The sequence below is a fragment of the Oryzias latipes genome, chromosome 7 (assembly GCF_053564925.1).
Source record: "Oryzias latipes strain Hd-rR chromosome 7, Olatipes_Hd-rR_3.1".
Lineage (NCBI taxonomy): Eukaryota > Metazoa > Chordata > Actinopteri > Beloniformes > Adrianichthyidae > Oryzias > Oryzias latipes.
Genome location: NC_136243.1, coordinates 31,146,522 through 31,173,259, shown reverse-complemented (window position 1 = coordinate 31,173,259; position 26,738 = coordinate 31,146,522). Strand labels below are relative to the sequence as shown.

The 26,738-nt window shown below is 38.5% G+C and overlaps 1 protein-coding gene across 3 annotated transcripts; it reads right to left on the bottom strand.

Annotated features, from left to right (window-relative positions):
* Positions 1-332: 332 nt before the first annotated feature.
* Positions 333-26,507, bottom strand: hck (HCK proto-oncogene, Src family tyrosine kinase). 3 transcript variants are annotated; one of them, XM_078949937.1, is made up of 14 exons: positions 26,490-26,507; positions 13,654-13,700; positions 12,994-13,121; positions 10,643-10,673; positions 10,114-10,207; positions 9,938-10,033; positions 9,651-9,754; positions 7,687-7,836; positions 6,387-6,539; positions 6,104-6,286; positions 5,350-5,426; positions 3,998-4,151; positions 2,714-2,845; positions 333-2,579 (listed from the first exon to the last, which is right to left on the bottom strand). In XM_078949937.1, exons 3-14 carry the CDS (start codon positions 13,111-13,113, stop codon positions 2,377-2,379), a joined length of 1,497 nt encoding a protein of 498 aa, XP_078806063.1. In that variant the 5' UTR covers positions 13,114-13,121; positions 13,654-13,700; positions 26,490-26,507; the 3' UTR covers positions 333-2,376. The 3 variants fall into 3 exon arrangements, with proteins under 3 accessions (XP_078806063.1, XP_011475106.1, XP_011475107.1); XM_011476804.4 differs by lacking the exon at positions 26,490-26,507 and adding an exon at positions 22,132-22,724; XM_011476805.4 differs by lacking the exon at positions 26,490-26,507 and adding an exon at positions 22,132-22,328 and having other exon boundaries at positions 13,042-13,121.
* Between the last annotated feature and the right edge of the window lie 231 nt (positions 26,508-26,738).

Genomic DNA, 26,738 nt, shown 5'->3' with positions numbered 1-26,738 from the left:
GACCCAACTCCCAACGTCAAAGTGCCTAGAATAGCACAAGGGTCAAAGCAAATTTTGCATCTTTGGTTCTTCTTCTTTGCAAACTGTTGCTCACCATACCCCAAATGTTCCCTTCTAACCTCAGCTAACTTTCCACTACTCTTCCCAATAGCTTCATTACGATCTTTTAAGAATGAACACAATTCTTTTTTTTTTTTTTTTTTTTTTTTTTTAAAAAAAAAAAAAAAATAAAAAAAAAAATAAAAAAAAAAATAAAAAAAAAAAAAAAAAAAAAAAAAAAAAAAAAGAATGAACACAATTCTAACAATAAATGAAAACAAACTAATAACACATTTGCTTTTTAAAAACTATTTATTTTAACATTTCAGGTGCAGATGCTGCAAAAAGATTCATATTGGTAGAGAGAATGAACAAAAAAATAAACATATTCCTATGATTATATACAGAACTTTGCAAATTCTTTCAATCATAATAATTTAGGAAAAGCACAAACGTCTTAGATCTTTGCTTCACAGATTTTGATAAATAGTGGGTCAATTTATGCCAGCACAAAATCATTTCTATTGCAGGCTCATAGCTTCCCTTTAAATTTCTCTGATTTTCTGTCACCAAACATAGTTTAAATGTGCAAAAACCATTATGAATATTCAAACAACATATGAGAAAGACACAGATGCTGCAGCAAAGGAAAAAGCAGCCATCACTAGTCATTCACATGCACCCTTTAACACAAAGATATAAAAAGCTCTTGGGAATAAAATGCTGCTCCAGTCACCATATCATTGAAATATGTACGGTACCTCTCCAACTTGTTACATTTATGCATCTTTTAAAAATAAGTTACACAGCAATAAAAATATATTGTTTTATTGAAAAACACTAAACTTCCGCAAGACTTTGTGAACAGATCATACACAGGGTTTTATGGCTACTGTATTAAGAAGGCACTGTGAGGAAATAAGCTCAGTTTGATATATAAAATAAAAAGGTTTGCAGACAGAAAAAAACAGCCTTCCTGTAAAGAAAGAAGACTTTCTATCCATATGATATGAGCCTTCAAACTATTCTATGTTTGAAAAAGCAGTTTTTACTTTGCAGTGTTGGAATTTTAAGGGCATTTCAGATGGGACAAGAAAAATGAGTTTCTGACTTGCAACACTCATTTTGTTTATTACATTATAAAATACATCTTTTACACTAAGAGAGCCACTTTTGAAAACCAAAATGCTGTTTGTATAATGCAGTTTTCTTCTAACAGACGACGCTACAGTTTGATTTATTATGCGTCTAGACGGATCCGAGCTTTGCACGGTTGCTATGCAGACATTTTATGATCCAACGATGCGTTCCTGTTATTGGTGAAATTGAACTAAACTGTAATAGGACAAATAAATCTATTATAAGTGAAAAACTGATGTTAAACAAGCCTCCAAAAAGTAGATGATATAGCAAGACAATGCTTTTTCTGTTGAAATAGAGGTGCACGAGGTTTAAATATGCAAAGTAGCCTGCAGCTAAAAAAGTGAGCTGTTGTTTTTTTTTAAAGCCGATGCATTGGAATAAATGACAGGAATTATAAGCCCATTCCCAATTATTTGAAAAAAGGCGTTATAAAATTCTTTCAAGATAACATATTTACATTAAGCTGCTTCGGAAAATATCAAACAACCCAAATTGCTAAAAGCGGTCGGAAAAACAGGGTTTTTCAAAGCCTGATTTAACTGGGGTAAAAAAGGAAGTGGAGGAGGGATTTCCAAACCTTACAGGAAGAGGTAATGATCTCCACTGACCAAAAAATCTACATTGATCACTTCTGGACTACACCCCCCTGATCACGCCATCAATGCGTCACGGGTCAAAGCTAAGTTTCTGATTGGTTTATGTGACACATATTCTTTGCGAAAGTTTTGATGTTTGAACTCTGGAAATATCGCACGTCAGAATTTTTGCTGCAACGTGCTGCCACCAGACCGCTGCAACCAACACTCCAAATGCAACGCAGGACCTCTGACGGCGTCTGTACAATGACTTAACATTGAAACTGGCCGTGCAAATCGTATTCGCCTGTAACAGCTCTACAACGCCAAATAAAAGTTGATTTCTTCGCTGATGATCTAACTTTTTTCAGACAAGTGGTTTACCCCCCCCCCCACACACAAAAAAAGAAAAATAGTTTTGATGATAAAATTAACTTATTTTAAGTCTAAAAGCATGAACTTTTTAGTTATCGCTTATTCGTGGATGTATGGAAAATGACTGAGCTACGTTGTAATAAGACTCTTTTTTTTGAGTATGAAAAGACAAAGAAGGATAAATGAAAAGGCTCAGTGGGTATGTAATACGTACAGAACACATAAGAAACAAATGTAATGCGACTCAAGGCTGCTGCTGATACTGGCTCTCAGTGGCTGTGAAGAAATCTTCCAGAATGCTCTGCAGGTAGTCAAAGGTGGGGCGCTCCTCTGCTTTATTCTTCCAGCAATCCAACATTATGTCATAGAGTTCGGTAGGACAGCTCTCCAAGCGCTGCATTCGGTAGCCTTTCTCCAGGGAGCGGATCACTTCTGGGTTGGTCATCCCTGGAGATCAGCAGAAACATAGCTGAATTTTCTCACCATCTTCTGGGCTTAAGCATCACAGCTGCTGTTTATGTCTAAATATTTCAGGAGCTTGAAGAGCCACAGTGTAGACTTAAAATGTTCTGCATTCTTACCAGGGTATGGAGTGCGTCCATAGCTGATGATCTCCGTCAGCAGAATACCGAAAGACCAGACATCAGATTTAATAGTGAAAGACCCGTAGTTAATGGCTTCTGGTGCTGTCCATTTGATGGGGAATTTGGCTCCTAGTTATAGAAGTAGATTGAATAGACACATGATGTTTTTAGTTGTTGTCAGTTTTACTGTGTTTTTGACACTCAGTATAATTTCATATTTCCATGAAACCACGACTATTTGAAATGTATCTGTTGCCCTTCATTAAATATAGGAAAACGTATGTAACAGATGTGAAAAAAGCATGTTGTAGAATTAAATTAAACCTAAAAAAACGAGGTAATAATTTACTAAGTTAGAAGTTATTTCATTATGTCATGTTATGGAGGGGGGTTGAGGGAGTACCCAGGCGCAGAGAGGAGGAGGGGGGAGGTTCCAGGAAACAGGATCTTTAATAACTAAAACTGAACTAAACAAAACAAAATACCACTGCAGCAGGCTGGTAAACTTGAAACTCGAAATACAAGACACAAAAACTAGGGGACAGCAAAACTATGGACCAGCAGAGGAGGAAGGGAAAGACAGGACTTAAATACATACAGACAAACGAGACACAGGTGGAAACAATGAGGGCAGATGGGGACCAAAACTAAAACTCGAAAACACAACACAACACAGGAACGTTTCAAAATAAAACAGAAAATGAACTCAAAACATGACAAAACAAAAAGAGAACCAAAACATAAAAGCAAAGAAACTAAAACCATAACACATTAATTGCAATGTAGTGCTGCCGTATGTTCAACAACCACCATTAATGGAGCAAATCTAATGTATATTTTATAGGAAAGGAGTTCTAAACATTGAAAGAAAAATGTCGAATAAAATGTTTGCAAATAAAAACATTAAGGCTGTAAAATGCACTTAAAAACTAAAAATAGATAATAGGAAAAAAGCAAGTTCACTCCAAAAGTGATGACTGCAGACTCTAAAACAGTTATTTTCAATTTCCCCTACTTGACATCTTGATAAAGCATCTTATTATGAATTTAACTTATTCCCACTACTACTACAGAGCTGTTAATCAATTGATGTTTCTAAAAAGCTCATCTCTGCTAGTTGCTTGTATCAAAAATGTGTTGGCATTACAGATATTAGAGTTATCCCATTAAAAACACAACAAAGTTACTAGTTTTTAATAGAAACATTTTCAGCTCTTGCATGTTGTTGCTTGAACACATACATTTGAGTCCTTATGGGTGACATTTGAAAAGGATTCATACCTTCTCGAGCTGTGTACTCGTTATCCTCAATGATACGAGCTAATCCAAAGTCTGCAATCTTGCAAACTAAAGCCTTGTTGACCAGAATGTTGGCTGCTCGCAGGTCTCTGTGAATGTAGTTATTCTGCTCAATGTAAGCCATTCCCTCTGCAATCTAAAGACAAACAAGAAATCAGATTAGTTTCTAGTTTAGTTTTGTGTTCCTTGTCTGTTTAAAACCTGAAAATGAATTTATTAAGCATGGCAGAAAGTTTAAACGTTGACTGATTAGCAAGAGATTACCCTAAAATAATAAGCAATATCTAATAAAATAAAAATCTAGTTAACACTGTGTCTGCTACTAGTGTGATTAACTTAAATCTAAATAAATTTGTTTAAATGTGTTACAAAAATATGACAACCTGTGGAAAATGCTTTAAAGAAAAACATTTTACAGATTAATACATTAAAGCTCTGTAATAACACTGTCAAACACTTGAAGGCAGTGTAACCAGCTCAGTGGCCTTGTGGTAGAGTGTCTGCCCTGACATTGGAATGTTGTGACTTCAATTCTACTACCAAGTCATACCAAAGGCTCTAAAAATGGGACCCCCCGCTTGACAGCATTATGGGTTGGATGGGGGGGGTTAAGACACCAAGTGGTTCCCGACCACAGCAATGGGGCTAATGGGACTTTATGAGCAGTTTATTAAAACAACAAAAAATTGTATAGTCTTGCATCCAGGTGACTTCATCAAAGTGGTGGGTAAAAGAGAAGTCCATGTTGGTTTATCTTTGCAAATATTCTAAAATTTTAGAAAAGAGGAAATAAGACCAGTTGATTGCTATTTTAAAAGAAAAAACTGTGCTAAATTTAAAGTTCTATAAATGCCAAGATTTTTTGGTAATTTTAAGAATGATTTAATGAAGACGTCTGCATTGGATTATGGCTAGTTTGACATTTTCCATTGTCATAGTGACTTTCTGCCAATAAACGGGTTTCATCGTATGACCTAACCAGTCCATTCCATTTTTCTATGGACCTAAATCCAACAGGGGCCCAAAAATAGTACGGTTCGGTCTGTTTTACTGGAAACACTCAAAATACCAGGCCGTACTGCTCAGTGGAAACGAGGCCATTGAGTCCCATTTATAGTCTTCGGTACGAATCAAAGGTGGCTTTGAACTCACAACCTTCTAGTCTAGAATGAAAAGTCCAAAAAGACCAAAGGACAAGAACTCAAAGACACAACCAAAGGATTAGCATTCACTTTTTCTCAAATGAAAGAAAACGACATAAAGAAAATAAAAATCATGGCTTTACCTAAAACTTGTTTTCAATGCAAATCTAACTTTTAGTGAAGGCTTCTCACCTGAGCAGAGAAGTCGATGAGCTTTGGAAGCTGAACACGGTTCCCTTCATCACTTTTCAAGAAGTCCAGCAGACTGCCTGTAAGCAAAAAACATACACACACAGACAGATTACAACCGATACTGAGATCCATTATTCCATTCTCTCTTTGTTTTTTTTGTCTTATTTAGGTTAGATTCAACTGGACAGGCATTCATTTTTTGGTTTTCTGTTTTTTTTTTAGGAGCGAGAACTTAAATACTGGAATATGTTTTAAAAATGCAAGCAAGTTACCTAAAACAACCGCTCTTTGAGTATAAGGATGCAATAGACAACTATGGTATAAGTATAGTATATGTGAAAGTGCCAAACCACTTGCAAACTGTTATTTGAAAAGAAGAACTTTAAACTTGTGTCACCAAAGTGTCCATCACCTCTAAAACACATATACAAAACTCCATCAAGTGTTTTAAATTCTGTCACAAGGACTTTTTGCCAGATTTTTTTTACAGACATTATTAAAGAAAAATGAATGAATGGATGAAAGACATATTGAAAATACTGTATTTTTTTTCAATAGATCCACTCTGAAATAAATCATGGTAAAATCCTATTATGAAATTGTAATTATTATGAACTATTCAAACTAAACACTAGGGGGCAATAATCAGTTTGTTACATTTTTGGTCCCCCACACTGCGAAGTGTATCCTGGGGTCTCAGACCCCACAACTGAACAAAAACAAGAACACAAAAACACTTGTACACACTGTGTACCTTTTTCCATGAATTCAGTGATGATGTAGATGGGCTCCTCCTTTGTGACCACGGCGTTAAGTCGAACCAGTTTATCGTGCTGCAGTCTCTTCATCAGATTGGCTTCCATCATGAAGGCTTCCACGGACATGCTGCCAGGCTTCATGGTTTTCACTGCTACCTTGGTGTGCTTATTATAAGTGGCTTAAAAACAAACAAATGTTTACAGTTAGAAGAGCCATTTCTATATTCCTTACTCTGGTGTAGACTCTGCATTTCTGGTTTTAAAGCACACAAGTCTCACCCATCCAGACTTCTCCAAACTGTCCAGCACCAAGCTTTTTCTCCAGTTTAAGTGATGATCGTGGGATTTCCCATGCATCTTTCTCCCAGGGCTTCTCAGGTTTGGGGCTCAGACATGGGGAGGTCAGGGATTGACAGAGGCCATCTCCTTGCTCTGTTTACATAAAAAAAGTAAATATTATTTTATCAGCATAAATGTCATGAAAATCAGCAACAATTCAGTGGTAAGTTGGTAATTTCAAATAAACAATTATCCATTTCACAGCCTTAACAGCGAGGGGTTTAGATGCACACCTCAACTGTAAACCATATATTTAGCAACTATCTTTGTTTTTCAAGGTTGCTTTATTACTATTATTTCTCTGACTTACTATTTACAGTGGGGAAAAAATGTATTTAGTCAGCTACCAATTGTACAAATTCTCCTACTTAAAAAGATGAGAGAGGGCTGTAATTTTCATTACTGAGAAAAAATAAGACAAAAAATCCAGAAAATCACGTTTTTAAAGAATTTATTCATAAATTGTGGTGGAAAATGAATATTGAAATTGAATATATCAAATTAAACTTTTACCCAAGGTTTTACCCAAATTGTGGTAAAGAGCTGATGGAACAATCACTGAACGTTTGCAGTGGCTTTGGTCAGAAGCCTAAAGAAATATCCTGTCAGTAGATATCACAATGACAAATAAATGACAAACGTCATCCAATCATCCTAACTTTTTCTTCTTTCTTAGTTTTGTTTCATTTTTTACACTATATTTTGATTTCTGGAAGTTACTTTTGTTTCCCAAAACAATTTTTTCTGTTTTGTTTCTTTGCTTAAATTTATCTTTTTTTTTTAAATTAATTTTTGGTTTCTAGAATTTTGTTTTGATTTCTAAGATGTAAATTTTTCAAATATTTATTTCGCCTTTTTAATTGTCGCTGTGACCTTTAATATGTTTTTGCGTTGAGTGATTTGTTGATTTGATTTGGAGTTCAGGGCCACCATACAGGCTTCTTCTGAATGGTAAACAAATAGGATAAAGCACAGACTACCAACTGTTACCAACTTTTTAATTATTACTATAATTAGCTTAATGTTTCTGACTTTGCCATCAGGGAGCGTTTCTGTATCAAGCACGTTTCTCATGGCTGTCCTAACCAGCTACACTCAATCATTATAGCATGATATTACAAAATAACTTAAAAAGTCCTAATTATTGTTATCATTATTTAGAGGGTTAACTAAATTAAGGAGAATAGTCTAACACAAAAGAGCAATAAAAACAAAGAAGACACATTTGATTATCACTTACTCTTGTAATGGCTGACCAGTTCTTGCAGGGTTCTAAATGTGATGCGGGGTGAGATGTAGAACCCTCCATTGTCCAGCGTTCTGATCTTATAATGTTTAACTGTGTCACCGGCTTGGGGATCGTGGTCTCTCACTGAAAGGGAGTAGCTTCCTGTGGTTCCAGAGACAGATAGTTTTTTTTAGGTGATATTCTTCTGTGTGTGCAGAGCGACTAACATGAACATATCACAACTGGACAGGCATTCTATTTCTACATGTCCTTTATCCAAATGGCTAAAACCGTTAAATCTCTGTCTTGAGAGACTGGTTCGGTGGATCATATAAATTTCCAAAAGAGAACAGCCATAATTCATACTCACTAATTTACTATTTTTTTACCCATAAAGCTGAAATACATAGAATTGACAAAAAAACAGTAATGCCTATCACAATCTCAGATCACGCCCCTATTGTGCTCAAGTGGGATATAGGCATTACACCAACCTATAGACAGTGGAGACTGAATGCACCTTTTTTAATGATAAAGACTTCATTACTGTCATTAAAACAGAACTCAGAAATTACTTAGATATTAACAAATCACCGGAAACATCCCACGTCATACGGTGGGACTCTGCACAACTGAAACCAATAATCTCATGGATGAAAAGTGACACCCAAGCACGATGGCTGACTATTGAGCAAACAATGTGCTCAGAACCACTGTACACACTTGTATTTGTAGAATTGTGTCCTCTACAAATACAAGTGTGTGTACAAACTTCTATATGTAGAAGTGTGTGTTCACAAGTAGATACCTCAGTTTCATTGTGGACTAAAAACACTCTTAGTATTTGGAAAAAAGTTAGAACATCGTTTAAGCTACCCAAAAAAACTTTCTGCTGTTTCAAGCATAGGCATAATAAATCCTTCACACCTATTTCTTTAAATAAGGGCTTCACAAAATAGTCAAACCAGGGACTTTTATATATCCATTAGTTAATTGATTTTGGGTATCTCATCTCTGACTTCTTCAGGTACCTGCAGATGCGGGTCCTTTCTGACCGCTCACAAAGAGTGGAACAAAGTATTAAACCCCACACCAATTGAAAGTCTGTTAATACAATATCAAAAAGAGGGTGGGGATAAAAGGGCTATAACATTTTTGTGTCAATGTCTGATGATGGACCTGTTGGGGCTAAGCAAGGGTGGGAGGTGGAGTCAGCCAGAGGCATACCCGATGAGATGTGGGAGGAGGTGGGAGGCATGTACTCTTTACAGCAGTTTTAAAATGAATTACATGAGATGGATGAAAACAGAGACATCCTCTCTGGATACCTAAATACAAAAAGTAAGAGAACTTTTTAAAAACGAAAGAATAACTTTCCAACTAAGACATCAAATGCACACCTTTAACCTAAGATGGGGTCAGAAAAACCCTTACTACTGACATCCTCCTATTAATACCTCTAGTTAGTCAAATGTTGGCGTTTAGATTTCATTCTTCCTGTTTTAGATAAAGAGTATTGTGGTAATTCAACTTCCTGTGTGTACCTTGTTTGATAATACGTACTGTATTTAGGATGACTATCGTGGAAACCATGGAGACAACTGTGTATTATGCTCTGTTGCAACAAGTTTAAATAAACTATCAGTTAAAAAATATAAATACATGTTTTAACCAGATATGAAGACACTAAAATGAATACATGTGTCAATAGGGTTAGGAGAAGTTCCTGTTTTCTTTTTTTCAGTCTTGTACTGCCCCACATTACTGTGTGCTCCGAACATTTACATTAGGGCCACAAAAACAGTTTCGTTACTACAGTCGAATCACATTCAACTGCGTTTTCCTGACTGGTGTCAATGTCAATAATCCCAACAGGCTGGTGGTTCTGGTAAATGTTTAACCCAATTCTCTCCTGAATTAGCCCAGAATGACATTCAGGAAACAGTCGAAACAGCTTCTGTAACCAACTCTCTCACCTCTTGTGGTCTCGCTGTCTCGGATCATGAAGGAGCCTGTTTTGTTCCCAGAGGCCAGCAACTGCCTCTCAGCATCTTTCCGACTTACCCCTTTAAAAAACCAACTTAAAAACAGGAAACAGATTAGTTAGCACACGAGCTTCTCTTTTGTTTCTCACGTCATAACTTTCCACTCAGGCTGCTGTTTCTTTTGTGCTTCTTGAAGTTTAACTCTGTTGTAAATCTAATTAAAATGTGCCTGAAAACATAAAAACCAGTGCATCCAGAGGAAAACATCTTGAACTTACTCCTCTGTCTCTAGAGTGTCTTTTGCGACATAATTGCTGGGGATGAAGCCTTCCTGGCCTGAGCTGATGGACTTGGCTTTCCACCATTCGCCTGATCTAAAAAGGACAAAGAGAGGAAAGACTTCAGAAATACAGCAAATAAAGAAAGAAAAACCTGGAAACTTTGGTCCACTCACTCTTCCAAAATTTTAAGCCTGTCGCCCTTTTTGAAGCCCAGGTCTCCCTCGTGAATGGCTTCATAGTCATACAATGCGATGGCAACACTCTCCCCTAAAGCGGTCAAAAATAAACAAAACGGAAATGTATTTTTTTCCACTCTCAGGTCAAGATATGCAGTAAGAACAAAAGCATGTTGTCAGCAGTAATATCTTGACACCAGCTGAGTATCTATTGAACCCTATTACTTTGATAAGTTAGTGCTTCTCGCCCACAGTAGGTTGGCCTTGGTTTTTGAACGCATGGCTGACTTCCGCGTGCGTTTGATAATAATAGCACTGGGACGGGTCTGCTGTGTGATGTGCTGAGAGGCTTATCGCCCTTTACCGACACTCTGAGTCTCCTTCCTCTTTCAGTCTTAAAAAACGAGGCCTTTCTGCCTCTTAGGGTTTTGAAACCTGCTGCGCGTGTCAGAGTTTGTAATTACAGCCCCGTTAATGCTGCTTCATTTTTAGTTGAGTCTGTCAAAGAAAGTGGACATAAACTCACCTTCTGAGGAATTTGGTCCTGGGAGTTTGGGCTGTTGAAAGAAAAGACAGGTTGACTGATAGAAAGGATTCAAAGTGATGTAAAAACTCTTCAGTTTTATAATAATTCCGCTATTGAGCTGCTCGTTGAAGGATTTAACTTCTAACTGCACAAATCTGGAAAGATTTTAAATGTAAAGCAGATTACTTAATTTGTCATACGTAAAATAACCCAAATATTTAAAAAGAAAACATTTTTTTTTAATTCTTTTACACAAGAACAGCCCTTGAGACTTGGTTTGATTGGGCAGGGAATACCCCGAACTTTCACAACTTCATTTGTTTTGCTTCGCTTTCACACTCGGTTGACCAAACTGCCTGGAAACATCCCACAGATACAACAGCTGCTTGTGGGGGAGGGACGGACAGAGGTTTGTCCTGAGGTTATCATTAGTAAAAACCACTGGATTTGTGCTTACTTAATCCCAAAGTCTAAAAACAAGGCCTCCCTTTCTATTCGGGATTATGGCTTTGTAGGCCTAGGTGCTAATTTTAAAGATTAGATGAATTCAGAAAGGACAAATCTGCAAAATAAAATAAATAAAAAATGCAGCCCTGTGTTAATAAAACCGATAACTGTCCAAACTCTGGCTTAGATATTTACTAACCCCTTTACCCACTAACACAGAAGCTTCAACTCCAGTGTTGACATTCTTTTGACTACCGTAACTTACAGCAGTGAAGTATTTACAGAATCGATGTAAATCAGCTGATTTACGTTAATCGCATAACTGGTTGAAGAGATATGGTACGTCAAAGAACATGTGTTAATTAAGTGTTACTGCCGACTTCTCCAGTGTTAAAGGGTTAATAAAAGATGGTAACAGATATGTTGGACAGGTATTAAAAATGGGGCAGGTTTTGGCCTTAAGTGATGGGATTGACTGAGAAAACTTAGCCGTTTATCCAACAGTCGTGACCCAATGTTGGTGCCCATTTGGCCAAAATGTGTCTGATAACTGTGACGGGGTATCCTGAAGAGTACGGATGTCCATGTGAAACTCATGGACCATATCTGGGAACTGAACCGAGTGAGTGTGACGTCATCCATAGAAAATGACGTGCTTCCAGCTTAAACCAAATGAAGTCAATTCAGTCGCCACTTTTTAGCGATATGTTGGAACCAGATTTTGTTAGTCAGCACTCATTGATTCGGGCCGGTTTGAGTTTATATGGAAACCAATCTCACCAATCAGGAGTGAGTTTTTTGGAAGTCCACATCCCTTTCACTTAAAAGTGAGCTTCACAAAGTCTGTCAATCAAACGTTTTAAATGTTGAATGAGGGGGGCAGCAGGCTCCACCTACTTTTATTGAGTCATCTGATTGGTCAGTAATAGTAATAGTAATAGTTTATTCTCTATAGAGGTCTATGGGGTTTAGCCTTCTTGGAGCCAGCAAGTACCTTCTTTTTAGATTGCGAGGGAGGTGCGGTCACTCAGTTCAGTTCTCTATTACGGTCAATGATGAAACTACAAAAACCAACAGCGCCGGTTTGGAACCCCCCCCAATCATCATCATTGCACTCAGTCTTCCCACCGTTCCAAAAAAAAAAGTGTAATTCCCATGTAGCTGGAAAACATAAATCAACAATTCGCATTTTAGGTGATGTAGAACCAACAACTCTGTCGAAAAAGCCTGACAGTTTTTCAGTCCTGGGGTTCAGGACACACGGTATGATGTCTGTAATGTGGTAATGTGGAGATACTAGCATTTAAAAATAAAGAACTCTGTTATGTCAAATATAGCCTTATATTACTGCCTGAGGTTGTCTCAACATGTTGCCATCTAGTTTGTTTAAAAAGTTCCAGATTAGTTTCTGACCTGAAGGCGTTTTTTTCTGTAACCACGACAAACTACCCGGAAGTATTTGGAGAACAGTCAAGTGTCTGCAATCGCAGACATCTGTAAGATAACACCGTATGTGTTTCTAACCCAAGCATCAAATTGCTGTTTGAATGCACAACCGTGCCAGAATGGTCTGGTTCAGCCTCTGTCACTTCCTCTTTCTTCACTGAGGTTATCAAAGATGTTACTGTCAGAACACAGGAAGCAGTGGCCAGAAGAACCACACACACTCAGATCAGTTACTTCAGTCATGCCACAGAACAAAGTCTGGCCTGTATGCAAACCTGCAACAAATCATTCGGTGTATTGAAACCCATCTTCCCTCAATTTTAAATTTAGCAACACTTTTGTTGTTGTTGCATTTGTCGCTCTTTCTGACTTATTTTTCTGCAGGCAGCTCTGCGTGTTTCAACTGAGTGAGAAAAAGAGGCAATTTTTGGGGGTGGTGACACAGCATCATGACACACAGTTTTTTTGCCGGAGGTGGGGTCTTTGACATAGTGTCCGGAAGGTACTTGGCTCTGCTCGTCGCTGGCGTTCTCCTTCATGGGAATCTCCTGCCCCTTCTTTGAGCCGATGCAGCCCATGATGCCGTCTGCAGGGAAGTCAGAAAGGAGAAGAAACCAGAAGTGAGAGCAGCCTGAGACAATCATCCGACACAGAAGCTCACAGAAGTCTCTAATGAACCAAAAGGGGTTTCCATTTCGTCGAATTGGACTTCTCTAACTCCATCACAGCAGGAACTAATAGTTAAAAACTTTCATAAAAGTGACATTTTCAAATAAAAACTAGTTTGATGCAGAAATTTGAATTAAAATAGCCACAAGGTAACATCCATGTAATAAGAAATTAAATTTCATACAAAAAGGTTTTGTTGACTAAAGGTTGTTATTTTTGTCTAAACATCAAGGAATAACTTTACAATTCTTAGTAAAAATATTTGTTTTTTTTGTAAAGAAATAGTTACTTGATTTCTCTATTTGTCAGCTAGAACAAACTGAAAAAAATTAAAAGTAACTGATCCAAGAAAACAATAAAGATCATGGATTGGTTTAAGTTTATGAACTTTTATTACTCAAAATTAAAGGTAGAACTGTGCTTTAATCAGTTAAAGTGGTCATCCTTACACTGTTGGAAACAGCAGAGCCTCAGCAGGAAGACAACACCTCACTTCCTAAAAAAAAGGTAAAACAAAAAATGTTGGTAAATATGAAGACAACAAACAGCAGAAAATTTTTTATAAAATTATTTTAATCAAAAAAAGGCTAAAAAACAAAAAGTAATGCTCATTTTGATTCACATTAATTTACTGCCGTAAAGCGTCGCGTTTTGCCCAAAGCTGCTTTTTTTTGGCGTCAGAATCCATCGGTATACAGTGCATCATTTGTGTAAACACCTTAAAGTACTAAAGTGTGACATATTTGCAGAGGATGCTTTTTTCCACATCAGAAGCAGTCATTTTATGTTGATTGCGTAAACACTATAGTAGCGTGAAGTGTTGTACATAAACGCTTTGATTCACTTCTATTGGAATTATGTTAATTGCGCAAAAGGTCGAAGCGTAACGGTAATTCAAAGAACGTCATCACTAGAGCTAAAGCTCTGGTGATGAAGGGTTACACATCTTCAGTATTATCATAGTATCTGTGTGCTTTTCTTCTCACATCAAGCGTAAGCCACATGCAACGGTTCCTGAAACCTTAAGGATAATGAAACGATGCCTGATGATCATCAAAATAATAATGGTACCATCTAAGGTGATGTGGATGGTATCATGTTATACCATGTCTTTTAGAAAGAAAACAGACTTTTCCGGTGTTTTCACGTTTGTCTCGTTCCAGTTTTCTCTGACTGCGACCAGCTGAGGCGAATCCGCCTTTCTCTCCAATTCAATTCAATTCAATTTTATTTGTACTGCCCAAAATCCCAACACCGGTCGTCTCAATGGGCTTCGCTAAATTTGGTTCACCTTGATGTTGCTCCTTGTTGCTTAGCATGGGGAATTACATCAAACTGAAGTGGAAAACGAAAAGAAAACAGGACGGGAAAACTAAACGCAAACCTCCGCCTGAAGCTGCATGTCCACATGGAAGCTTTCCAGGTGCTTAGTCTACATATTTTCTTAAAAAATAAAGACAAAAGATAGAAATAAATAACATTTGTGTGTTTCAAAGGGTTTCTCCACAGAGGACACTTTGTGTTTAGCGTCGAGGGAATTTGCTCTTCCAACCTTTGCATCAAACTGTTGTTGTGTTTTATGTACCGGTAGGTAAATGAGGATGCATATAAATGGAGGAAGGCAGGAACAAAGAACGTCTGTACCGGGACAGGGCTGCGGTGGTGTGCAGATGTAGGCTGCACAGATGGAGAGGACACAAGGGAGACGGTGGATCAAATCTCTCTTCAGTCCACAGATTATTGCATGTTTATTGTGAGCGCCTCCATCCCAGAGCCCGATAAACATGTACTCGGAGTTGACAGTGAGCAGACGTCACTGAAAGCATGGAGCTTTCAATGAAACTGGTGTTCATTCTTGCCGTTTGTCAAGCCCTAAAAAAGGAAAAATCTTTCATTTGAATGTGAAATCCCAGGAAGTGGTTCCATTTCACTTCCTTCATCTCTCCTTTCTGGACCTTCTAGGGAAGTCTGTCAAAGCAGGTTTCCTAGGACCAGGTCACGTTCTATCGTTTGAAAAACGAGGTTAGTCCGATGCTGGAGCTTCACTTTGACTCAGTAGAAAACGTGAGCTTCATTCGTGTTTCCAGTTTAAAGAGCAGAACACGTGGAAACAAGGTTTTAATCAATCGGTTCTGCAGGAAGGATCGTGAAAATTGTATTACTTGGAAGGGCGTGGGAACTCATTCGTTCTCTGGAACAGGAGGTTAAGCAGTAAACAAGGAGAACATCCCGGGGCTATTTCTGTGAGAATTGTTACACAGAGCTTTCTGTTTTGGATTCTATAAAAAGACTTAAAAAAGGGCTTAAGCTGCGACTTTAAAGCCTCGTCAACATTTTAAATGGAGGACGGATTTCTGAGAATGTTCTTCTGAAAGTTTCAGTTCTGTTTTGTCCGTCACTCTTTTTCTGTCACTCAGATGTTCTTTTGTTAAGACTTGGAATAAACCAATCAAGATGACTTGATTGGTTCAGTTTAAGACTTTGGTAAAAGAAAGCAAATAAAAAAACAGGAAAGCTTCTTAAAGGGTCTACATCATGCAATTCTTAAGTCTTTGAGAGTAAACTATATCCATAATCCATATACAGTACACACAAAAAGTTTGGACAGACCTTCCCATTCATTTGAATGGGACTTTTGGTCTGTACTGTATACGATAATATACTACCCTTGAATTAACTTTTTATGAAACATGAGCTATTTTCGCAGTTCATTTTCCTACTTGGAGGTAAGACGACTCGATCTCTGAGGTACCGCTTTTCGCTCCGTGTGGGTGTCGCCCCTTTTCATGACGTTAACCTGTCTGCGTTTCTCCCATGAAAACAAACAACGCCCAAACTTTTGCAAAGATGGGTGTGCATATTGTGCATGTATAATAAAAAAGTTTTTGCTGATCCCTGCTAGCTCCACTTAGAAAGTGTTTGTTAGCCAGTGGAGACTCCTCCTGGAAGGGGAGGTTCCTCACTTATCTATGTCCCAATGTGAGAACCCGCTCGTTTTCGTGAATTGGGAGGGGCTGGTGCACAGAGTGTAGGGTTTTAAAGGAATGCTCAGAAATCCATGAATGGATTAAAATACTGCTCTTGGGGTTGTTTATATTGAGGAATGAACAATACAATACACTTAAAAGCTAAAAAAAATTTGATATTAACATGATTTAGGCCCTTTAACCCTTGACAGTCTGAAAGATCTTTACAGAAAAGCCATTTATTCATATCAATATCAATACATTGTCCAAACCAATACATATGGTCCCCTTTAACACTGCAACTCAAACACTTTAGAGTTGAGACCATTAATGTGTGTCATGTCATTTATCTAATGGAGCTGGTAAGCTCAAAAGCTAAAACTTTCTTCTAAAAGATTAAAAAGGTCAGGCCACTCTGAGCGTAGACTTTGTTTAATGAACAAACCTTTAAAAAGTCTACTTGTTGGACAATAATTCTGAAGAGTCATCATCATCGAAGGGCAAAAGCTGATTCCATTTTTTCTGATTTCGTTCAGAGGAACAGACGATGAAGAAGAGAAAATCAAGATGTGTTGTTTTGGAAATGTCAGACCATTTCAACCAGACACTTCTTCATATAGAATGTCACCTCTATCACTTCAGCTGTCACCAGCAACAGCTAGATAACACACGCTCTTTGACAATAATTCTGCTTTTCTCTGCAGAATTATTGCATAAACAGTATTACAGAAGTATTACAAAGTGTTATTGAAGGCGGGAGAATGTCAAAACTGAAGCTGTAGCTTTGGTGTTAAAGGGTTAAGGACATATAATATACCAGAATAAAAAGAAAGACCTTTGCTCACAACTTAAAGGGTTTTTTTTCTGAGATGAAAAGTTGTCATGACGACAACTAATACTTCCTGCTCTACAACACCACAAAACACAAACACTCCATAAACATAAAGGCAAAATCCAGGTGCAATGCAAATAGGCATCACATCCAAAGGAAAGGTCATCAATCCACTAGCAGAAATACTGAGATGTCACTACGAACAGCAGAAGCATGAACCAACATCCAATCAGAGGAGACGTTCTCTCATGAGACAGATTTTACAAATAACTTTTTAGACGGATGGGAAAGTTTCCGGATTCTGGGAAGCAGCCAGACCATGAATGCATCGCCTCAGGTGAAGAAACCACCTGCGGAGGCACGACGGAATCAATGCAAGGGGGTGGGGTGGGGTGGTGGTGGTAATGTTTCGATGTTCTGGAGGTCACAAACAGGAAAAAACAAATAAAAGATAAACCAGACCAACAAGCTCGTGGTTTTTATAGATGATGGTTAAAACGGTTAAATGAGTTGAGAGAACACAGTTGGTTATTCTTAGATCTGCCATGTCTGACACATCAAGACAGAAAGGAAACATGAGATATAACATCTGGCTACTTAACCATCCAGATTATTAGATTAAAACTATGTAGATTTTAATCTACATAATTTGACCGTTAAAAGTTGTTCAGCAGAACATTTGTGATTCTCAGATGGTTATTTTTAGCTTTTGGAACATCATAACTTACAATGGTTAAGTCCATGTTGGAGTTATCTTTGTGACTGTTTTTTAAATATGAACCAAATTTCTCCAATAAAAAGAATTACAAACATGAATAAACCAATCTAAATTAAACTTAATATGCCCCAAATCTTAGATTAACCACGTTTAGGTTTAAATCCAACTTTATTCCACACAGTCTGACCATTAAAAGTTGCTCAGACGAACCTTTGAGCTCAGACAGTTTTCCTGTGGTGAGCTCCAGGTGAAAACTGTTGTCTGATCAACACAAAACAGAACAGCCAGAAAATCCATTTCTAATTGAATAAAATGACTTTTGATTCACAAAAATCCCGTTTTGATTTTAAAATATAAAGAATTTTTGTCAGCTGCAGACATGAAATAAGCTGCAAAAGGACATGTGAAGCACTTTGTAACTAATTTGTGGTCAAAACGTTTTTTTTTACGGCCTCCGCCCCCCATTTGCACACAAACACTCACGAGGAAGCAGCGACGCTACTCAACGTTAACCACTGCAAACTAGCTGTGAGTGTCAAGACCACCTTGACTTGTGACTGGGGGTAGTCAGGAATTAAACTGCCAACCGTGCAGCTGAGGCGTGAGCACTCCGCCTCTAAGCCTTATATGTAACTGTGATGGAACGGCACGTTCACAAAAAACAACAGAACACTGTACTCCTAGGCTCCTAGCCGTGTTTTACTGTACCTGGATTTTTCCATAGTTCTTAGCTGTTTTAACCATCAACACTGGAACTTTAGCTCTTTTAATTACCATAACTTTTAGACCGTTTATACCATCAATGAAATTCCAATGGATTCTGACGCTGAAGCTAATTCTTTGCACTGATATGCAACACTTTATTAAAGTATTTACGCAATTAACGTAATTCTCATTGATTCTGATGCATGGGATAATTTATTTGTGCTGCAATGTAACACTCCACAGCAGTACAGTGTTTACAAAATTAACGCAATTCCAACGGATTCTGATGCTGAAGTTAATTCTTTGCGCTAACACAACCGGTGTTACATCCGGTAACCAGAAATAACACACATTCTTTAAACTGCTGAAATTCTTTGACTGTTTATGAAATTAACATACTTCCAAAGGATTCTTAAGCGGGACTTATACCATAGTCCGGGTGAATTCTGAATTCTGATTGGCTGCTGCGTGTGCGTAAAGCACAGTGATAATGCACAGGGATATTGCACACCTAAAAAAGAAGTTCTGGTCACATAGCTTAAATGTTCGGTATCACTGCGCTAGTATCTTTAAAACCAACTTTATCTTCATCATCTGGACAAAAACAAACAGTAAGAGGTGAACTTTCTCTCTGAACTGATGCTTTATTTAACCTGTCGTGACGACCAGCATATATAGCTTTCCTTTGCCGCTGCAGTCGAGATCGGTACCACACAACAAATATTCCACTTTTTGTGACTAAAGCGCTCCAAACCAAAAAAATAACAAGAATAAAGTACTAAAAAGTGGTTTAATAGTTATTTCTTTTATAAGTGACCATGGTTAATGGCCTTAGAAGTGTGCTTTATCAGCATTAACGTGTTCAGGCTTCCACAGCGTGCGTTAATTTCTGATAATGCAAACTATTAACTCTTACATAGTTGCTTTCTCCATCTTCAGAATTTGTTGGAATTACGTTGACCGTGCAAATGGTCAAAGAGTTACAGTACTTCAAAGGGCATGCGTTACCTGTATTCGGTGACAAGGAAATGATGAACAAAATCTTGAAAAAGTGACTTTCCTTCTGAACCGTTACTGTAAATGTATGGAAAGTGGAAAGATGCGAAGCACATGTGACTTCTTTGCATGTCTGGAGCCGACAAATATCTGTGTTCATTTTTTGTGGCTTCGCCTCTAAGCAAATTTCCTGATTGTCCTTTATCAGTGATAGCCCTTATCACAGTGACATCACTGAGTTCAGATGGCCTGATATGAGGCTATTTGAGAAAAGAAACACACCAGCAGATTATTTTCATCTTTTCTGTTACAACGGAACGGACTCTGTTTAAATATTTCTTAGACTTTCTCATGCTCCACATTTTTAGATTAGGCTTCACAAAGGTGAAACGTGACTGTTTTTCAAACATGATTTCTTAAATGTTGAAAAAAAAAGAAGAATTTCAAACATCAATAAACCAACTTAAATTAAACCTTTAACGCCCCAAATCTTAGATGGGACGTTGTTTTATCTAAATTTCCTCACCACTCCCCATTTAGTGCACTATAATTGGCGTTTGCCATGTGTTCGAAATCGTCATTTCCTAAATTCTGGAAATTTCCCAGAAGTCTCTGCGAAAAACTCATCAATGCTCACTTAACTAGGGGTTATAGACCACAATGCATTGCGTTTGAACGATTTGTCATTTGAGAAAAATGTATTTACATTCCAAGTTTTCCTCATCAGAACAGAGTGGGTTCATATAGAGTATATATTTTTCGGCAAATGGGTCATATTTGTATTATAATAAATTTAAAAAGGGAACTAGCATCTGTCAGAATTGTGTTATGATCCAGGGTAGTGGATAGTACTGCACTACATAGTTTTCGAGGGGTGTAGTGAGGGAATGTTTATAATCAGTTTAACTGCATAATCAGCTAAAGGATAGAAAAAGAGCTTCACAAGCTTCACAAAACGTTCCACATACTTCATCTTTGGGGATGGATGCGATAAACAGAGACTTTGGTGTTTTTTTCTCGTTAATTTAGGACTTTATTCTCGGAAACGCATGAGCTTTTTTCTCGTAAATGTATGAGATTAAAGTGGAAGTGAGCAAACACAATGCAGCAAGTGAAGTCTGCGCAGCAGCAGAGCAGACAGTTGAACAGGTGAGCTGAATGTTCACTAACGTTCCAAATGTTTGGAAGCTCATTTGTTTGATCTACGGTGTAACCCTTGTGCTATCCTATGACCCCACCCTTACATTGACGTGTTCTCCCTACCATGACAAAGGTGGATAAAGGTGGAAAGATTTCATGTAATCCATGGACACCAGTGAAGATCACAAATCATTGAAGAAAAAAGGTTCAGCGCACTGACAAGTGGGTCTAGATGACCCAACTTCCAATGTTTTAGTGCCTAGGATAGCACAAGGGTTATTAATGTTTTATTTATTGATTGGCGACTTGCAGGATCTCTGCAGCCCGTTGATGAAGACATCAGTATCCCTGCAGGTGTCCACTTCAATCCTTTCTTCATCCACCAAAGACAAGATCTCCGAGTCTGTGTGACTGGGCGTCACACAGACTTGAGGCCCAGTTTTTGGCATTTTCAACATTCTCATAATGTAACAGATTTTTGTTGTTTTATGTTGAAACGAGACGTCTCATCTGGAGGAAGGGACAAACTATTTACATTCCCCTTTGGTGTTTCCTGTGTGCATGACAGTTATGTGATGCAAGGTGACGAGTGGACTTCTGGGTATGTGAATGAAAAGGAAAATAAAGTAGCGGTCTTCTACACCCAAACATTTACATACGAAACTCTGCTCTACCGAAACCAAACCCCGGAAAGCCGGCTACACTAACAATAATTTCATTTTGAGCCGCCAAAAGGTCCAGAATTTGTTTATTTTTGAAACCTATCCGGAAATAAAGCTTCACAAAATCCTCCACATCTTTCACCTTTGGGCATGGCTATGATCAACAGACAACCTTTGCGCTTTTTCTTTTCTTTAGGACTTTAATGTCGTAATTAAAAAAAAAAGAAATGCATTTGTAAACAGGACCTAAAAAACACGTGGGGTGAAAAGACATGTTAAAAATACGGTGGTTTAGTACCCAATGAGTCATTTTTGTCATTCTTGTGGTCTTTTCAGTGAAGGTGGATGTTCTCAAACCACCTGAGCAGTGTGTCTTTTACACTATTGAGTCATCTGGACATTTTTGGATGTAATGACCCTTTAGCTACTGAGGACATTCTGGAAAACACGAAGCTGCAACATGAAAGCTTGAGTCACCATCATGGTGCAACATTCAGCAGCTCTGAGGCTGCAGCCACCAAACTTTGAAGCCCAGGTGGAGCTGAAAGCTGCCTGGTTCTCTGAACACTGAGGAGCTGTGAGCCATCATGCGTCCCTTGACAGAGGCAACAGTTGAAGAAAACGATGCGCATCAGTGAGATAAAACAGCGTCCCATCACACTTCTTTACATATCATTTGTGTGCAGGACAACTTCTGCAGAATGTTGCATGAAAAAAAAGCTCAGGTTCCTCTTTCGGAGGTGGGCATCCTCTCTTTGTAAAACTCGTGTTTCCCTTTAGAAAACCTTCAAATATGTTACATTTGTTTTACTTACCAGTTAATAAATATAAATATTAGCAAGTTTGGGGTCTCGCCTGTTTGACAGTTGTTTCAGAGCAGCAAACTCGGTAGTAAAGAGGGCACTCACCGCACTTGCGCAGTTTCAGAAACGTCTCCTCGGAATTTACTTCGGGGGGGATGGCGACTGCGGGGGTCCGTATTCCTCACGTCTGTTTCGGGGCTTCCATCATTTCCCCGGGCCCGCTCAGGATGAAGGTGCGGACGGACGGACAGGCGCGGTGAAGTGCTCTCAGAGGAGGAAGTGTGCGTGGTGCGCGTTTCCCCGCTAAAGAGGAACCTGAGCAGCTCAGCTGACGTCTTCCTTTGCTTGCACCCAGAGGGGCTGCACCCACCCACCGAGCGCGTTTTTCCCCCCTCTTTGATTTTCTTTAATCACATTCCCCCCTTCAAATAAAAACAAAGGTAAATTAAAATTCCAGGAATAAAAACAAACAAATAAATAAATTAAAACAAGTTTGAAGTCGCTCCGCTTCACTTTCCGCGTGCGCTGAATGGAGAGCGAAGCCGCATTTGCATGACACGCAGAAACTGCTATTCAAATGCTTGGAAGCTGTCCTCGCGCGCCGCTGTGGCGCGCGCGCACAAACCCAGGGTCACAACAGCACATAATCAGCAGGAGGGAGCTCTCTGCTGTAATCCTTCATCAACGGCCGGGATTAGAATGAGAGGGGAAGTTCCGTCTGAAGCGGGGAGCATATGGAGGTGGGGGTTCAAAACCCGGAGTCTGTCACGTGACTAAACACCAGAGCCGGGTAGATTTTCCAAAAATGATCTAACAGTAGTGCTACTATAAAACATTACTCGAAATAAAAGTAAAAGATTTGCAAATCTAAATATTTACTTTAGTAAAAGTACATGTTTAATGTGGATTAATGTTTAACCATTTCCTACAGAAGTACTTCACCCTTATGTGATAGCAATAAGAAACCTTTACTTTGTTAAAGAAAACGTTTTAGAGTTGGTTTGTGTAAATAAAGTGAAATAATTTTCACTGGTGATCGTCTTTTTGTATAGTGTAACAAAAATATCATTAAAAAAATTAAAATTAGTTTAAGTCATCCAGTTGTGTTATTATGCACAATAGATTTATGATTTAAAATACAGTGGAGGAATTAGTCACATGCACCTGTACAGGTGCTGCAGGTTTTTGGGTTGTCGGAGTCCATGGAGGGTCATAGAGAGAAGCGGCTGCATCTTAAGGGGATCGCAGGTGTGTCTTGCAGTTCCCTTGAGGCTCGTACGGCCACCTTAAGAGACGTCATGGACATGGAATGTACCATTGTCGTGTGTTTGGTAAGAGTATTGTGAAGTATTTGTAAGGCAAATGGAAGTTACATTATGACGTACAGGTGATTCTGTTGAACGGTTTCCTTACGCCACACTCTAGCTGTTAGAAAGGGGCGAGTACTGGCTCCTTACTTATCGCATGTGCCCGAAGGAATTCCACTCAAACTACTTATTCTTTGATTTCCTCCGTTCTAATATTTCTAACAGTTTTGGCAGGGTTAAAAACAGAAAAAATCTCATCAATTTCACCCTTAAGGCCCGTACACACCGGGACGAATATTCGCCAGGCGTTATTCGCCAGCGTTTTTCGCCACGTTTTTTGTGTTCACACCCAGGCGATTTTCGCTGAGGACTAGCCGAGCGAACATGCAATTTCATTCCCTGACATTAGATGGCGCTTAATGTAAAACATAAATACTCCTGTACACAAGGTGGCGCTGCGCAACTTTACGATTCTTAAAGTCGCTTTTCACTCAGAAGAAGAGAGCAAGTATTTACCCGCTAGTCAGAATAATACAAAGAAAACATGAATATTTCAAGCACCAGTAGCTCCAACTGGTGCTTGGTTCAGGTATATTTTAGAATGTCTGTCATTATTTCTTCGCGGCTGTGTAGATGCAACTCGGCGTCTATCTTCTTCGCTGGTATGTGTGCTCAGCAAGGCAGTTTTGTGTTTGAGCGCCCCCAAGTTGTGTTTTACTGTAACTTCAGAAGCTCCAGACACGTGTGCAAAAGCGCCATTCTCATTGGTCGAATAGATTTCGACGCGACGCGTCAAAAAAAAAACGAACCCGAGGCGTTTTTTAAAAAGTCACGCTTTGACGCGTGGCGTTTTTTCGCGTCGGTGTGCACACTCACATTGGTGCCCTTTGTTTAGTCACGAGGCGTTAAACGTCGGCGAAAATCGTGGGCGAAATTCGTCCCGGTGTGAACGGGCCTTTACTTATCGTTGCGAGTTGTAAAAGCGTCCATCGTCCACAGCATGCCTATAGGATAAAAAGGGCATGAACATTTTCTCTTTAGGTTTTCCCTCTTTTTTTACCCACAGACCCACAGTATACCTGTTAGAGCAGTTGTGTCTAAAGGCAGGGGCTGCTTGATTCGGGGGCTTTGGTAGGGTGGGTAGTTTTTGACCCATAAACAGAATTTTACGGACTACATAAACTTAAAACTTAAAACCTTTAAACGTTCCAGGCAAAAAAGATCTGTTTAAACAAAATGTTTAAAAGATCCTAAAACTTAATGAACATATTTTGAAATAAAAAATAAGAAGTACCCTCTTGTTTGCAGTCTTTTTAGCAGCTTTGACTAACTTGATGAATCAGTAATTATTGTGTTTTCTGGGGCTTTTTTATTTTAAACTGGACATCTATGGATTGTTGTTTAGAAGAGAGAAACCAGACCAACCAATGCAGATGACCTGCTATCAAGGCAACCTGAGCTTCTGCAGAGTAGCAGTCTGATCAACTCCATAGAGCACTGATGCAGCAGAAGGATGTCCGACAACAAGTGGAGAGAAATGAACACAATAAAAAAAATATAAAAAAACAAATCCTGCTGAAAACCCCTTTTTTTTTTTTTTAAATCTTCTGTGACATTTTTACTTTCGGAGACACTAAATTAGTTTTTTTTTTATTGTACTAAGCCCATAAATCTTTAAAATTACATTAACCGAATGCTTGTAATGTTTAAATTTTAGTGTAATAATTCAGTAGAAAACAAAATGATCCCTTTTTGTAAAATTTGACTGACAAAAATACAGAACTTTTTTCCCAATGTTCTAATTATTTGAGATGTTTGAAGGTGTCAGAAACCGTTTTACTTTCTGAAACTAAAATTAAATGCAAATTTCTGCTGATACTTTATTATCATAATGAGATACTGCATGAGTGTTGAGTTTCATGTTCCTAACCTTTTTGAAGTTCCTCTCTGGTGCAACAAAAATGTAAAAACTCATTTTGGAAATAAAAACCAGTTTTTTTTGTTTACTGCAGGATTTCTGATCCCTATATAGAGACCCTTTGAGTGAATATTTGAGTGAGTCTGATCAACTGAGGATCAAAGCTCGTCACACAAAGTGGGCGGGGCAACATGAAGGCTGGATGTCAAGAAAGGGTCAAAAATGTACTTTCATATAAAAATATGAACAGTCATTTGATTAAAAGAGAAACAGCTGATGTGAGCTTATCGCCTGTATGAAGGATGTCAAAAACGTCTGCTTTATTTTTAGCTTCCCTCTATTTTAGCTTTTAAACCTGCTGTTTCTCACAGAAAAAGCCTTTAAAGGTTAAACAAAAACTGACAGTGATTCAGCATGAATATAGAAATACAGAAACAGGACAGACCTCTTCCTGCATCTAACTAATACTTTACATATATGCATTTCACGGTTTCTTTGGAAACAGGGGGGGACGTTCATGTTAGAGAGGTAGGGCTGTGCAGGATTAGTTAGCTTTGAGTTTTCCATTTCTACAAAATAAACAAGACATCATTCAAAGCAACAAGTGACGTAGGACACTCCCATCAGCAAATTTAAATTTTCACTGCAGAGTTGGTATCCAAAACAGTTAAAAGAAAAGTTTGAACTTTGGACACGCATCCAATAAATGACAGAAAAAGGAACACAGCACTAAATGACTCACAAACTGACCACATTTCTTTAAAAATAATTGCTGCTGTTTTAGTTTTGATGTGGATTTTTGCACACTTGACAAATTAGTTATTTAAAACCCATAAAATGCAGCTCCATGGAAACGATGAAGATGCTTGAAGCTTGAAGATAAACAATAACTCATTTGAGTGTTTACTTTCAATTTTAAGATATATAAAAAAACAGGTAATTGTCATGGTGCCCCCGTGAGTCCTCTCCTCGGCCCTCCTTCTCTCCTTCCTTACAGATTGGACCCAGCTGTCGGCATTTACCTACAACCCGCTTCTGTATTTGAGATGGCTCCAGTCCAGTATTCATCGCCAGTTCGTTGCCCACTATGGTGCATACATGGTCCAGTCGATCTCAAGCCTTGTATGTGTTTTTTTCTCTAAACCAATTCAAGCTCTCGATCTGCCTACAGAGATCTGTCCTCCACAAATGCCGACCTGGGTTCAGTCCCACGCTCCTCACCTTCAAGACTGCCTTACCTGCCTAAACTCCAGCCACGCCATCAACTCCAGTCACGCCACAACCTCGCTCTTCGTCAGTCCACATCACTCCAAGCTCCAAGCGTCCTCGCTGGTGACGGCTCCACGGACCTCCTTGCCAACATCCACAAACTAATTAAAAGTTTCTTAACGTCAAAGACTTGTGTATGATCATTTCGGGTTCCAGCGCTTGGGTCTGTTCTCGTCATGGCTAATCATGAGAGTAATGTTAATTTTTGGAGACAAAAT

Coding starts and splice junctions, on each gene's coding strand:
- hck (XM_078949937.1), bottom strand. CDS start 13,113: ATGGGCTGCATCGGCTCAAAGAAGGGGCAGGAGATTCCCATGAAGGAG. Junction 10,034..10,113: donor AGGCTTAAAATTTTGGAAGA/GTGAGTGGACCA, acceptor TGTCCTTTTTAG/ATCAGGCGAATGGTGGAAAG. Junction 6,540..7,686: donor ACTGGTCAGCCATTACAAGA/GTAAGTGATAAT, acceptor TTATGTAAACAG/AGCAAGGAGATGGCCTCTGT.